Genomic DNA, 15,018 nt, shown 5'->3' with positions numbered 1-15,018 from the left:
GGATGAGGCCCGACAACGGGGATAACTTTGAGCTCCTGTCTCTCCCTCCAACGGGGAAGAAGAAACAAGTGTTTGGTGCTTGGGATGGTCTGAGCTGGCTCCCTCCATCCGCTGGGACGGTGCCATTTCGAAGGTATCGCATCAGTAGCTGTGGTTGTACATCTGCATTGGGCCACGGACGAATAGTTGGACGGTGTGATAACGTACGGACTCATCTACCGGCAAAAAGGCCCCTTACTCGGTACTATCACCACCATTATGCGTGGATCGTCCAGAAAAAGTCATCATTGATGATGGACGATGAAGTATGAACATGGACATTGGAGCAAGTGGCCCCCAACATGATCCCCGGAGGTGACCCCAAAAGAGATTGATCATCGCACAACCACGGTGGAGAGTCGCAATATCATCATGGGCAATTTCGCAAGTACCACGCGATGCATTCTCCAGCCATGATCGGGTGTCTGATGCGCCCAAGGGTACATATCTACAAGAGGAACAAGACATGACAACGGCAGGCTGTGTTCTCCAGCGTCATTTCCCCTCCTCCACCCCCCTTACCCCTTCCCGGCAGCGGCGCCCTTTCCCCTTCCACTAAGGTTGCCGTGCGTGCGTTCCTCCCTCTTCCTCTTCAAGATACTTGGGCAGTTGTAACTTGTATCTTCTAGAAAGTCCATCTCTCTTACAGTACGGAGTAAGGTACTTGAGGTAGGTTCCCTCCAGCAACAGCGGACAGCGCTAAGGTAAGGACAAGCTCCAGCGCCCAGAGGAGGTCCATCACCACTGCAATCGCTGCCCACAACCTTTATCAATGCGTTCAGTCCATTAAAGGTTCCTACCTAAGGTAGGTACGCGCTACCTATGGTACGGTACTTGAGCGACTCGTGGTCCTTTACTGGTCTACTTGTATCTTTCCATAGCAACCACACCAAAAAAGTACCACACAACGTAGTTCGTGGCCCAGATCCTCCCAAGTCCCCCCTCCCCCCCAGTGCATCCCCCAAAATCCACTGGACTCGCCCATCCACGCCCCTTTTTTTCTTGCACCCAACCCCAAAGGCGGCAGGGCCCCAGCAGCTCCTCCTTCCGGTGCATCGATTGGTTCCATTGGTCGAGGCATCCCAGCCAGTCACCTCGACGTTTCATGCCTCACCACCTCCGTCGCGGATTCTGCTCTTGTTCTGCTTCTCTATCCGTACGTCGTTTACCTTGCTGCATGCGCTCTGTTTTGCGTTGCTCTCGAGTTTCTGCTCTACTTTCAAGGTTGCCATTTGCTCTTTCAACCTTTCTTCCCACACTACCTTACCATACCTTACCGATCGATACCTTATTCTAATTCGCCTTGCGCTTTGTCTCTGCTGCAACCGCAGCTGCAACTGCAACTGCACCTAGCCGCCCTTTGCATCTTGTCCCACGTCTTCTCTGCGGCATTTGCTTTTTCTCTGCATCCACCACCGTCAGAATATCCCCTTTTGACACGACATTTCATCCTCCCACCCTGCCATGCCGTGTCGCATCCACCGCCTGTCCGTACATTGACGCTTGAAAGACGACGGATTGGAAGAAACAAGAACCCCTTTCTTCCTTTCACGCCCCTCTACCACAATATCTCACTATCAGCCTGCGACACATTCCTCGACCGTCTCCAATACTTTCTTTATTCACCACCCCATCTCTTGAACCTGAACCTGAACCACACGCAGTCCAGTTCGCACACCCGCCCAACCTTTAACCGGCATCCTCCAAATAAAGAAAGCGAGAGAAAGGTTCTGCGACAATACGTATTTAGGTTGGCTTTTGGGTTTCCGCCTTGGTTTTGGGTACGAGCGTATACCTGATTGGATTGGCATTCTGTCACACACGTCAGGCGAGTGTGCCGTACGAAGAAGGAGAAGAAGAAACGTTCAGCTGCCACTACCCCCGACCGAATTGAAAGACCCGACCCTCGAACTCGACCTCGACCTCGGCCTCCTTCTCGATTTCGACACTCCCTTTGTTCGCTGCGCCGCGTTTCTGTTCCTTCGACAGCCTGCCGCTCATCTACGCGCGAACATACTCCCATACAAAACTTGCCCAGGTCTACCATGAATGGTCGCAATGCGCCTCTCTCACCTGTCTCTCTAGGTGGAAGCGAGTGGTCTGTTGGCAAATACCCGAACATCAACGACGATCCGTACGCAAAAAACCGCGGCAACATCGTATCACCCCCGAATTCAGGAGGCTCCAACGGGGCCATGAATGGCAATTTTCCTCCCGGTCCCCGGAGTGCCGGCGGTCCCTCACCGCCGCCCTCTGTCGGCCGATCCAGCAATGGCACCAATATGTATGCGAGGAGCGAGAGCGGACGGAGTATCCGCGAGGAGCAAGCCGAGGGCATACTGGGCGAGCATTACGTCGCTTTGAAGAACTACCTAAATGGCGGTTCAGGCGGGAAACCAACACCCCCGAATAAGGCCCGCGACAAGCTGTTGCGCCTGTCGTCTGTCCAGTTTCTCGAACTCAGTACCGATGTCTTTGACGAACTTTTGCGGAGACAATCCCTCGGTCGCCGACCTTCGGGTCCTGGCGGTCAGGGGCCACCCCCTTACCTGATGCCCGAATCCAACTTCCACCCCAAACGCAACCAGGCCAGGCAAAAACTGTCATCCCTTGGCCCCCCGCGCTTTCGTGATCTTGCAACAGACGTCTTTTGCGAACTGGAGAGAAGGTTTCCCCGCTTTGCCGCTGGAGACATCCTTAGAGTGGGTAGCCCCGTATCGGTCCGCTCGCAGGCAACAGTCAACGGGAATGGCTATCCAAGGAGTCAAAGTCGGATGAGACGGCCCTCAGACGCGAGCTCTATGAGAGGTGGACCACCACCGCCCGACCCTTACGGAGTGCCTCCATCCCCGGGTATGCCTCCGAATGGCGACTACAACCGGCCTATGCAGAAACAATTTCAGAGCAATACAATCGTGCCGAACAAAAGTACAATGGTGGAAGAAGACGACGATGGCAGCCCGAACGAAGACGAGGAAGCTTTCGGCCTCGAACGAACCGCGACTAATCGTAGCAAGAGAAGCGAAGTCACGGAGCGGAGCGCGGTAGCATCAGAGGTGATCATTACCCAAAATATTCTCGTATCGAGTGGAGACATTAACAGCTATGACAGGCCGACAAGAAGCTTTTGGACGAATACCAGACTCAAGTGCGCGATCTGCGCGAAAAGCTTGATGTTATGGAGGATGCGATGAAGAAGAAGGACGACGAATTGAACAGTGTACTGGATGGAGAAAGATCACGGTCAACAGCCGCGAATATGGAGAAGAAGGAATTTAGCGACCTGCGCCTTGGCCTGGAGAACAAGCTCGCCGAGGCTCAAGATCTTAACGCGTCGTTGAAGCAGGAGCTGGATCGCATGCGGGACGAACACGCCAACGAATCTCGGCAATTAAGAGACCAGATGGATGAATTGCGCTTGTCCAGTGCGGCCGCAGGTGCAGCCAACTCTGGCAATGCAGATAGGGAGCTGCAAATGGAAAACCAGCAACTTCGCCAATCTCTACAGGAGCAGCAACAAGTTACGGAAGAGGCTCGACGCGAGGCTCGGGAGTTCCTCCGCGAAATGAAGATGCTTTCACAACAGAGCGGTTCAACTTGGCAAAAGCAGGAGGAGCTGGAGAAGACGATCGAGCAGCTGGAAGAAGAGGTTCGCGACTGGCGCAATCGCTACGCACGAACAAAGACACAACTTCGCAGCATGCGTGCCTCCTCACTGGGACTAACCGTCGAGCAAGATGCCTCAAAGTACATCAGAGAAAAGGGATTTGCACAGGACGGAGGCGCAGTTAAGGATGTTCACGTCACCAAATTCCAGATCGCCATCGACGAACTCCTCCAACGCGCGCGCGCGGGAAACCCGGACACCGTCATTGACGCTATGAAGCAAGTCGTTGTCAGCGTTCGCCGAATTACTAAGGATATCGACGAGGGTGTCGCTACCAACGAGGAGCTCGCGCAGCAGCGTTCCAAGCTCAAGGGCAAGATCTCTTCGACGGCCAACCACCTCATCACGACATCCAAGAACTTTGCTTCATCGGCAGGCATCACGCCAGTCTCCCTCCTCGACGCCGCCGCCACTCACCTGGTTGCCGCTATTGTCGATCTCCTCCGAGTTGCAAAGATTCGATCCACGCCCGCTGGCGAACTCGAGGATGAGGATGACGGCACAATCACTCCCGTTGACTCGACCGGTTTCTTCTCCCCTAGAACGGCCTCGAGACAAGAGTCGATCATCCAGGAGTCTTTGCCGCCACTGGGACAGGCGCCCGCACCATTTCGTGGGCTTGGCGGTGGCCGAACCAGTATGGACTCCTCCGCTTACAGCCCCATCAACTCCCCTCGCCAGTCTGCGGACGCCTACAACCAAGCCCGAGGCGCCAATGGCATGAATGGTATGAACGGTATGAACGGGATGGGTGGGTTCGCGAGCATGAATCAGAACGGGCCAGCCAATGGTTACGGTAACGGCATGCGACAACAGGACAATCGGGCTGAAGATCTCAAGATCTATCTCGAGGACCAGACCGCGATCTTGGTTCAAAACATCCAGAACCTGGTTGGCTCCATCCGAAGCGATGCCGCCATCAACCAGATTACATCCGAGATCAACGGCATCGTAGAGGTTGTCGACAAGGTCATTGGCGAAACCGAGGCATCTGGCAACGGCAGCATGATCACCAGACTTGTCGCTTGCCGGGACCGCCTTTTGGAAGCCAGCGACCGTGGTATGGACATTGACCGCGGCCAAGACGTCGGTGCCACCGGGCGCAACGATCGCGAGTGGAGGATGTGGACGCAGACCCTACCGCCCATTGCTTTCGAAATTGCTCGGGAGACCAAGGAGCTGGTCCAGCGCGTCGACCGAATGGTCAGCAACGGAGACGACGACTTCTCTTAAACTCGGTTTGAGGCCTAGAAAAGTTTCGAATCCGACCTTCCCCTCCAAAAGATGCGTATAATCTTGAAACGACAACACCACACAACCCTCTCCTTCATCACTGGAAGAGAGTTTTGATACCCCTGCTGTCCTCGGGGCGGCTTTGCTTGCATTTATGTGTTCTGCGAGTTTTGGGACGTTGACGAAGATGACAACAAAAAAGAGGTCTACCTTTTTTTCTTCCTTGTTCTTTCGTGTTTTGTCACTTGACGTATATACTATACACCTTTCCCACCTGTGGGATCTTTAACTGGTCCCAAGCGTGGGTTTTATAGAATGAGGGCTCGCTCGGTCTCTACAGCCTTGGGGCGTTTAATTTTGCTCGAGGAGTTTTGTACGCGAAGCATGAGAGAATGGAAATTCGAGGAGATTTTGATGGGAGGGAGGTGGGGTCTCTTGTTGTTTTAACGTCACGCGAATGAAGTCGAAGAAAGAATTCTGAAAGGGAGGGTCCTTGGGAGACCTGCTAGGCTGCTGCTCCCCCAACTTACACTCCTGGCTATGTAATTCAGGATAGTGGGCGAGAGGGGGAGGTTGCTGAGGACGTTTTCGATGAACAAAGATAGGATAGCCCCTTTTCAAAGTATAGCTAATGCTAAAAGTGCCCCTTCGCGAGGCATGCAACTCAATCTTATAATACACATGCATTCCATTAATGAAGGATGTAGCTATGGGCGTATGGGTGAAGGGTGCGGCGTCTTGGGCGGACCCCGAGGTGGTGTGGCTCTGAGTACGAGCGAAAGCTAATGGTTCTGGCACATGACACTCACCACGACGCCGTCATTGTCGAGCTGAGCAACGGGCTTCTCCACGTGGCGGACACCGGTGCGGGGAGGGCGCTCTGCTTTGAGTTTCTCTTGTACTTCATAGAACTCTGGAAATTGATTTTCCATTGAGGTTGAAGGGATCACTTCCCCCCTCTGTTCTCCGAATCTCTCAACACCAGCGGTTTCTGTTGTGACCGATATGGAAGCTTGTTGTCTCGGAAGGGGTTGTTGTTCGCGGAAGATCGGCCTGAATTATGTGGTTGGTATGTTGGTTTTGGTTGGAGCCGCCGGCCGGGTTCATCCCTTGAAAGTGGGGGGAGTAATCCGAAGAGGAGAGCGAGTAAAGAGGGGCCGGGGAGAAGCTACCTAGCTTGCCTAGGTATGCTTGAACGACCGTTCTCTTTTCTTCCCTTAGGACGGAGACCTTGCGAAAAGTTGCGAGCGAGTGCGAGCATGGATTATGTCGACTCCCCCGCAGTCATGTGCTTTAAGCCTTTCTCCTCTTGCCGTATTTCCATATCGTAAGATCACCAACCATGGCGTTCGATTAGTATATCGCGGATGGATGCTAGTAGGGCTGACATCTCGCCAAGGTTGGATGTAAGACCTCGCCAGGGGTGGTTGGGTCTGCTCTCGGTCTGGCTTGGCTCGTCTGTATCGGGTTCGCACCCCATCTTTTCTTTGTACTGTTGGTTACTTTCCTGTTCGCGCTGCGTGCGTACTGCTACTGCTGCAAGTGTCAGCTTACCTGTCCTTCACTCGTTCTGTCCATTAAGGAATCCGATCCTGATCCAGCGGGCCAATGGGCTTGGTTTCCCCCTCTTTTACATGGCTGGCTTACGACGGTCCCTGGAGCCATTGGGGAGCTCCAAACGCTGGACTCCGGCCCAGCCCCGACGTTTCTTTGCTGGGTAGCTGGTTTGGGCGATGAGTGAGACTCAGTGGTGGTCGTAGTATATGTTGTACAGGCGCGCCCATTATCTTGTTTCGGTTGCTGAAGCTTATCCATCGTTTTCCGAAAGCCCACTGAGATTCCGTGATGACATTCACAACATCTCGCGACTGTGATTACTGAGCCATCTAGGACCCGACAACCACGATCCCCGCTTAAAGCCACTTATACTTACTGGACCCTGGATCTCGTCGATTCTCATCTTGTCCAAGAACCCGCGGATGGCCAACTGAACGTCGCTTCATTCGCCTCGGTCATACAAACCACATTCGCAATCCCAGGTGAGACTACTACCGCCGCCATGGATGTGTCGAAGAACGAGTTGCATCTCCTCGGCCTGCCCCTTGAAATCCGCCTCCAGATATACGGCTGGGTCCACGTGGCACATCCAGTTGAGCACGCGCAGCTCGCGCCGTGGTATCCGAATCCAATACATAGTGCGTACTTCTTGAGGCCCGTCAACCCCCCCGGAGTGGAAACTGAGGATTGTGCCGTACCAGGGAAAATTGTGAAAGCCATTGGCCAACCCGCAGGACAAGAGGACGATTCCAACAGAGACCAAAAGTCTGAAGAGCCATCGCTGCTATCACCAAACCGTCCAATCTCTGGTATCCCCTCGGCGCTCCTGGAGACCAATAGGCAAATCTATAACGAGTGCCGGTCCTACCCCTTCCATACCAACGAGTTCGTCTTTGTCAACTGGTTTTCTTCGGGGCTCTGGGCGGCGCGAGCCTTCACACGCGGTCTGCGGCCATGGCAACGGGATGAGATGCGGTGGGCGAGGCTCGAGATGCTCGGGCGCGACTTTACGGGCCCAGCGCTGAAGGAGTGGACTGAGTTGTGTGAGCATTGGGCCTCCGGGCTGCGGGGACTGAGGCTCAAGATCCTGATAGGAGGTGGGATATTCGAACCCACTGCCCCCTTTTCCGCGCTGAAAAACAATGCAGAGGCCCAGGCCATGGGGCTAGGCTCCAAGACGACACGGCCCGATGGCAGGCCAGAATGGATCGAGGAAGGGCTGCGAAAGCTGAGGGCGTTGAGAAGGCTGGAGGTGGAGCTTTCGGTGCTGGATTGGGGTGATGGGGAAAAGCTCGAGTGGTGTGCTGAGCTTGGGAAGATGCTCAACGTCGGTAAGGATGGGGAGGATAGCCTCGTTGTGGTGAGGTGTGTTGAGAAGCTCGAGGAGGATAATGGGTCGAAAAGGCAAGTCTTTGATGGCATTGCGCAGTGTTGAGCCCCCTGCTGAGTATTACTCAAGCATAGACTGGGATATATGGCTTTCAGGGTGATGGCTGTTGGCTATTGACACTCAAAATCCAAGCCACGAATGACGAGAGAGGAGTCAGATTCTTGGTCCTTGGGATGAAGAGGCGAAGATATAGTCGAATGGAAATATGGTCACGGGATGAGGCGCCTGCCGTTCTGGAGATGCAACTGGGAGTATGGCATCAGGCATTGTACAGTCTGGGTTATGGTTATTAGGAATGGGATCTCCATTATTATGAATACCTCAGGCTCGTTCTGGAAAGGTGAATGAGGCAAGACCCAATATTCACTGTTCAAGACCAAAGGTAGGTGCTATTGTTTGCTCCTGCCGTTTTTCCATCTGAAGTTGACCCAGCCGGCCTCACCTTCTACTTTCTTCGCCCACTTTGAAAAAATTCCAACTGCTCTTCTTTTTCTTCTTTTTCCCTCATCAAAGCAGCCAGTCTTTTGCTACCAAGAGATTCCTCTTCCCACTCCGCCTCTCACCCTTCCCCTTCTCTTGAGCCCTCGGCTTTTCTCCTCGAGCATCATCTTCTTGTACACATTGCCTACTTGCAATTTTACACAATATCCTCACCTTACAGGATACCGACCGCTCCTACTTGCGACTTTCAGGCGCTTCTTAGGCCGATTGACGACGAAGAAATTTCTTGTCAAGGCCACATTCCCTAGTACGACAAAAGTGGCATTCCTGGATGTGAGGGTTCGCTAACAAGGTCACAGATTCCTGTGTTCTCATCAAAGAGATCACATACATTCCCCTTAAAGAACATCGCGAAGGCCTTACAGTCACTTCAATTACTCACACAATATCTGGTTAGTTGAAGCCAGAAGAACATCATTAACCTTGAACAAATTCTTACCATTCGCAGTGAAAATGAACGGTCACATTATGCGCGGTCGCTTCCATCCTCATTGCCCTGAGTTCAGCATTGACTATTCTACTGCTTGGTCTCCTGAGGTCCGCATTCCGGTTCTTATCCTCATCACTCTCTTCTTGATGTCGATGAACCCGACTATCGCCAATATCATCAAGGGTACTGTTTGGATGGTTGTCAAGCCCCTTGCCCTCCTCATTGGCTACTTCTCTGTCGCCATCATCCGTATCCTGATCTTCATCTTCATCGATGGACCCAAGATGATCACCATCCTCATCACCCCCGACAGACGCGACAGCGTCGACTTCCTTGGCATCGATGTTGAGAACAATACCAAGCTCAACGCCATCTGGAGCCGTCTCCACACCGAGGAGGAGTGGGTTCCCGGCGGTGTCTTCGACAAGAAGTACAAGCCATTCCTCCCAGCCCGTAATATGAAGATGGCCGGCCCTCGTCAGAAGAAGATCATGACCCGCGACCGTGGCCTGTCTTGCTAAATCGACTTTGCTTGGGGGCACATTGCCAAGTCGATGAACAAAGACTCTGTGGAGGAACTGGATCTTCTTTGGGAACCGGATCTACCGCTTGGGCCTTGTCATCGACTTCGTGCGACCTGCCAACTATTCGACTGTTCAGCAGTAAAGCATTCACGGGGCTATGGGATACGATTGATTGAATTTACGGCCATGGGGGTTTCTATTGGGGAGATTCTGAATTTGGTTTGACCTCGCTAATCATGGGCGAGCCACTAGACCTATCATCTTGGGTGTCTACTAGTCGCAGCTGATACTCGACCACGGATATTTGCAACGACGTCGGTGGACCTGCCCTGGATGATACGGATAGATGGAGATTTCATAATCGTCTTGGAACCAGGAAAAGTTATAGAGAGAGATACCCACAGGCGTGCGAGCTGACGAGGCTCTAGACCGTTAGACGTTGGTCAAGGAAGGGCTCCTAATGACTCAGATGAGATAGAAAGATAATGAGACCCTGATACATTGCAAGCTGGTTTCTCCTGTCGTCGCGGCTCGGTGCGGTTCAATGATTAGTTCAACTGGGGTGAGTGATGTGACGTTGAAATGGACATCCACTCAGCGCGGAAAAGTCCCGCCAGTGTGCAAGGAACTGTTCGCGAGAAATTGGCCAATCGGAGCAAGGCGGTCAGTGGCTCTTTGCAGTTCATCTACTTTCTGACTCTTTGACGTCTTGAACAACGAACGCTGTTCTGAGGTACTACACGCAGAATTCACATTTCGCATTTCTCCTTCTTTCTGAAGTCTCTCATCTCCATCTAATGGAGTCTGCGTACACCATAGTCAATGAGCCCAAGAGAGTCAATTGTACAGTTGAGCATCGAGGCGGCTCCTACCTATGTGCGGTTGCAACCCAATCCACCGCTCGACTGTTTCCCCTTCCGCGAATATAACACCGAAATTCTGAGTCAACTTTCAAACTAACCCGAAGCCGAAGGCATGTTAGTACTTTTGGAGTATCTATCTCGCGAAATACGGATAGCTCCGCAACGAAACCCGGTCAAGCAGGGCCGCTAACCATGTGACTTCGCGCCAGTCTCGCTCCAAAAGCCTGTCTCGTCCCCCGACCATCCGCCTCAGCTCGCCCCGCACTCCCCCCCTCCCCTCTCCCACCTCTCCCACACCACCCCGGCCGTGACTCACGTCCCTCCTCCTCCCGACCCTGGTCACCGCTGCAAGTTGCAGCAATTAGTGTCCTTGCCTACTTTCGATATCGCGCTGAGACGCGTGTTGAGTTGTATTTCCCACCCCGACGTCGGGTTGTTTGTAGAGAGGAATCGGTGTCTGCGTAGATAGGCAGTCGTCGTTTTGCATGCGTTAGCTTTGTGTGTGTCATGTGGTTTTTTGGGGGGGGAGAGTCATTAGGTACATAAAAGACGGGAGGATTCCCCTTTCGGACGAACTTGATTGCTGACTCCTCACACATCATCCTGAGGAATTGATTTCTCCTTACAACACTTACACGTGGGACTTTGGATTTCCTCTCTTTTCCTCATTCTTATTCATTTTGAGTCTTGAGAGGAAGTCAGCCTATCAGACGTCCTCGGTACCTGAAAGGATTGCCAACCTTCTAGTTGAGATCTCACCCGGCATTTAAAGGGACAATCTGACGTCACACTGCCACTATCACCGTTGATCCGCTCACGCCTTACGGAGTTCCTCAACTACACTACGCAAACTTCCAACTCCGATTCATCCAAGATGGACGCCCGATGCCAATGCGGAGCCGTGTCCTTCAAGACGCCGCTGCCGCAACCTCTCCGCCTCTATATATGTCACTGTGAAGAATGGCACGTTCAGCAACTCTCGTGCTCTCCTTCGTCGATGAGTGGCCGCAGTCATGCTGACTTGTGCCGTTTCTGGTTTCTAGTAAAAGGCAAACGGGCTCCGCGTTCGGGACCTCTGCAATCTTCCCCAAGTTTAAGCTACCAAAGGCTGATTTGATGGGTGTCTACGCGTGAGTACTATACATACGGAGCAGGAAGAGAAGAAAGGAGCAGTCGTTTGAGCCATAGGTGTGGGAGGGGGTTGTGAAGCGTGAGAGTGAGAGTGAGAGAGTTGCGAGTTGTGAAGAAATATAGAAATCATTACTGACCTATGAGCAAATAGGAGGCCGACTGCGTCCGGCGCCACGCTCTACTGGTGAGCAGACGCCCTCCCTCACCAAAAAAAAAAACTGAGATCTGTTGCCTGACAAATCCTGTGACAGTTACTTTTGCCGCAACTGCGGAACCAGACTAATCCACGCAACGCCGGTACGTCCTCGTGCCAAACCCAAACACAGGCTCCCAAGAACGAAGAGAGACTAAATACCCGGTGACTACCTAGGATAAGAACGTCGTCTCGGTAAAGGGCGGCTGCATCGACGGCCTGGACTGGAAGACGGCCGTCCACATCTGGACCAAGAACGCCATGGTGCCCATCCCCGAAGGAGCGGAGAACCACAGCGAGGAAGCAGAGTACACCGACTACGGCGACCAACAAGAGGCGCTCGATCAGCCGACGGACCTGCGCGGGAGCGGGGGCACGCTGGCGGATGCGGTATCGGTTGACGGGCGGTGTGAGCTGAGCGGGACATTGAAAGCCATTGTTCACTGATGTGAGTGATACGACAGGTATATGTCACATCGTAAGAGTGCTGTAAATGACGTTTGCTTGTGTCTTGTCACTAGAGATACTTTGTTTGGGACAATTAATAAGCTTGGGGGTGGTGAAGGTAGTATTAGTCGGTTCTATGATATCCCCAAAAATTGAACACTATGAAAAAGAGTCATCTAAGCCGTAATGCCGTCAAAACATGAGAAATCGAATACCATAAATATGCCTGCTCTCTCCCCAGATTAATTCCTCGGCATTCGCACAGCTCACGAACGCTGTCCAACGAGAGACTCCTCACCACTCGGCCTCCCATTCCCGTGCGCGGGCTTGGCAACAGACTCATGCTGGTGGTGCTGCTGGCCCTCCTCGGCGCGCGCCCCGGCGTCGGAGTGCTTGGCCGGGTCGAAGACGTACATGGGGAACTCGAGGAAGACGGTGCGCTTGAGAAACGTCGGCATGCGGGCGTACAGCTGCGGCGGGAAGGGGATGAGGATGCTGGTGCGTTCGAGGTAGCGCTTGTAGCCCTCCCAGTTCTGGTTCTTCTCGTAGCGCTTCTTGGCGCCGGGACGCTCCTGAAGGGTGAGGCCCGAGACGAACATGAGGAGCAGCGTCAGGAAGAAGGGGCCGAGGATGGTGGCGTAGAGGGCCTTGAAGGCTTGGCCGCCCACGTAGCCGTCGGCGGCTGCCGAGACGGCGATCATGTAGATGCCTAGACGTTTGGATGCAGTGTTAGCCAAGGACTCTCTCATGAGTTGGTTTTGGTTTACTTTGTCGCGCTGACAAAGCATGGGGGAGAAGATTGGCATTGTCTGAAGTGGTATCACTTGGCACTAAGTGGCAGTGTGAACTTACCGAACTGAATAATGATTTCGCCGAAATAATTGGGGTGCCTCGAGAGCTTGAAGAAGCCCTTGTCGCAAATGGCCTCGCGGCTCGGGTTGTCCCTGCGGAAGACGTACTTTTGCGCGTCGCTTACCGACTCCATGACGAAGCCGACGACGAAGAAGATGACGCCGACAATGTCGCGACCGGTACCAAAGTCGTGCTGCGGGTAGCGCGTGACGTTGGGCGAGTTGAGGACGGTGACGGGCAGGGAGACGGTCCAGACCCAGATCATCTGGAAGATCCAGAAGCCGAGAAAGGGAAAGAACTTGTCGCGCTTGTCGTCAAAGCGGTCGTCCTTGCCCGTCTTGAGGATGCGGAAGAGGAGGAATGCCGAGAGGCGGGCGCCCCAGAGCATGATGAAGATGGAGGCGACGATTTGGCGGGCATGGTTGTGGCCGCTGATGGCGAGGGTGATTATGGCGAGGACGACGAAGTTTGTGCCGCCGGCGAAGTCTGTGAGAGGTGTTAGTTTTGGTGTTCATTGTTCATTTGTAGAGTGAGTTGGTGTAATTATGGAATGAGCCTTGAGGGGCCGGGTGTGAGTTGGTCTTACCGGTGAGCTTGTCAAACTTGAAGCTAAAGGCTATTGAAAAGAAGAATAGTTGGTATGCTACTGTGATGAGAGCCGTGATGGCTAGATAGTAGTCGTCGAGGACGTGTACAACCGCCATCTTGGGCTGCCCTTTATCTGTGTGTGTCGTTTGAATGCGAGTTGTTGTTGTTGTTCTGTGGCTGCGATCTAGAGTCTGAGACGCCTGGAAATGTGTTGAAACACACGGGGGCCACAGTCGCCGGTGCTGTAAGATGAGCCTGGATGAGAGATGTGAAACAAAAACACAATTGTTCAGCAAGCTGGCTTAAACCAACTTATCATCACCATTACGGGATTCGGAAACTATGGAAGACGACGTCAAAAAACCTCCCGATGATCTTAGCTGTTCATTGCTTAGCCTCAACTGGTGGTTGAAGAAGGATTACACTGTCGTCATTGACTTCTGTAGGCCCACTGCTTTGGCTCAGCTTTGAAAGAGCCCGTGTACCGATGCAGGCCAATTAGTATGATGAGGGTACATTGTACCATGGCATCGATCGGACTTGCAGGGCCACCGAGGACCGGTTGCTGTGTACCTAGGTAGGTCTCTAGCCACGTTCTAGCCACGTTGGGAGGTACGAGATACTGCTACTAGCCACATTACCTAAGTGAGATCCGAGATTCTCTAGCCACAGGCTATAGCCGCTGTCTTTAAGCTTGTTCGGAGCTGCCGCCGCCACATTGCGTGCAGGAGGGGATGGGCTGAATTACATCAGCATGCACTCGGACCGTTGTAAGGCTCTCTCTTACCCACTGAATTGAGTGAAACGAAGGAGACTGGCGTCCCCGTCTCCCGATCATGACATGCTGATCCCTGGACTTAACCGCAACATCCTATTGAAGCAACAGGTCGGAAGGGGGCGTTTGTCTAAGGTATCATGTATCACGATGTCTTGGGACCCCCCTTCCTCATTCAGGTCGGTGCACAGTCGCATTAACCTTCACTGCGACTGCTGCACATGAACTCGGTGCTTCGGGAAGCGCTCGTCTCGACACCAACTGCCGTTCCGGGACCATTGTCCTGAGATACCTAGCGTGCCTAGGTAGCCATCTCCCAGTTCCTTATTCCGTTCCCGAGCAGGAAAGCAACACAGACTCACCTCACCCACGACGCCGGAGAGAGGTCTTTTACTATTTCTCATCAAAACGTGCTATTATCTGGGCCGGTATCACCATCGCCAACCGCCAATGACGGTCCTGGTCTTCTTCTGGCCCGTGGCATGTTCATCGCCTGCAGCATGCACCAGAACGCACATTATCTGCATGTCATCAAACGAGCCGCCCGGGCTCACGCTCGTTTGACCCATTGCTTCAGCACGCATGTCGCCCCAGCCACTTGAGGCACGAAAAGCCCATGATTGTAGCAATGGTGTTCATTTTCTGCTCGCCTTGGGACGACCCTCGTTGTCTCAATGCCGTTGTCCCTTCTTCCAGCAAGAGAAAGAGCCTGCTCTAGTCTACAGATACTACCTTACTGTACTGCGTACGCAAGCGCAACGTGTCTGGCAACAGAAGCTGTCTCGGCGATGGGCTCATTCGACTGTCCGAAGGGACGATGCGGACAAA

General features: G+C 53.2%; 5 protein-coding genes across 5 annotated transcripts; 4 read left to right on the top strand and 1 right to left on the bottom strand.

Moving 5' to 3' along the window:
• Positions 1–1,201: 1,201 nt before the first annotated feature.
• Positions 1,202–5,062, top strand: HER10_EVM0001297 (uncharacterized protein). The gene is made up of 2 exons (XM_035471052.1): positions 1,202–3,095; positions 3,152–5,062. Exons 1-2 carry the CDS (start codon positions 2,085–2,087, stop codon positions 4,937–4,939), a joined length of 2,799 nt encoding a protein of 932 aa, XP_035336884.1. The 5' UTR covers positions 1,202–2,084; the 3' UTR covers positions 4,940–5,062.
• Positions 5,063–6,726: 1,664 nt separating this feature from the next.
• Positions 6,727–8,186, top strand: HER10_EVM0004918 (uncharacterized protein). The gene is made up of 2 exons (XM_035482972.1): positions 6,727–7,900; positions 7,956–8,186. Exons 1-2 carry the CDS (start codon positions 6,999–7,001, stop codon positions 7,984–7,986), a joined length of 933 nt encoding a protein of 310 aa, XP_035337166.1. The 5' UTR covers positions 6,727–6,998; the 3' UTR covers positions 7,987–8,186.
• A 654-nt stretch (positions 8,187–8,840) lies between these two features.
• HER10_EVM0000278 (uncharacterized protein) lies at positions 8,841–9,338 on the top strand (the record flags this gene model as incomplete). The annotated part of the gene is made up of 1 exon (XM_035470066.1): positions 8,841–9,338. One exon carries the CDS (start codon positions 8,841–8,843, stop codon positions 9,336–9,338), a length of 498 nt encoding a protein of 165 aa, XP_035336791.1.
• Positions 9,339–10,767: 1,429 nt separating this feature from the next.
• HER10_EVM0009868 (glutathione-dependent formaldehyde-activating enzyme) lies at positions 10,768–12,710 on the top strand. Its single transcript, XM_035479340.1, has 5 exons — positions 10,768–11,167; positions 11,248–11,334; positions 11,487–11,519; positions 11,587–11,632; positions 11,706–12,710. Exons 1-5 carry the CDS (start codon positions 11,079–11,081, stop codon positions 11,973–11,975), a joined length of 525 nt encoding a protein of 174 aa, XP_035337579.1. The 5' UTR covers positions 10,768–11,078; the 3' UTR covers positions 11,976–12,710.
• HER10_EVM0012384 (uncharacterized protein) lies at positions 12,080–13,903 on the bottom strand. Its single transcript, XM_035481780.1, has 3 exons — positions 13,414–13,903; positions 12,828–13,313; positions 12,080–12,684 (listed from the first exon to the last, which is right to left on the bottom strand). Exons 1-3 carry the CDS (start codon positions 13,529–13,531, stop codon positions 12,242–12,244), a joined length of 1,047 nt encoding a protein of 348 aa, XP_035337791.1. The 5' UTR covers positions 13,532–13,903; the 3' UTR covers positions 12,080–12,241.
• Positions 13,904–15,018: the final 1,115 nt, after the last annotated feature.

Source organism: Colletotrichum scovillei (genome assembly GCF_011075155.1).
Source record: "Colletotrichum scovillei strain TJNH1 chromosome Unknown Contig00002, whole genome shotgun sequence".
Classification (NCBI taxonomy): domain Eukaryota; kingdom Fungi; phylum Ascomycota; class Sordariomycetes; order Glomerellales; family Glomerellaceae; genus Colletotrichum; species Colletotrichum scovillei.
This window is presented reverse-complemented; position numbering and strand designations above follow the sequence as displayed.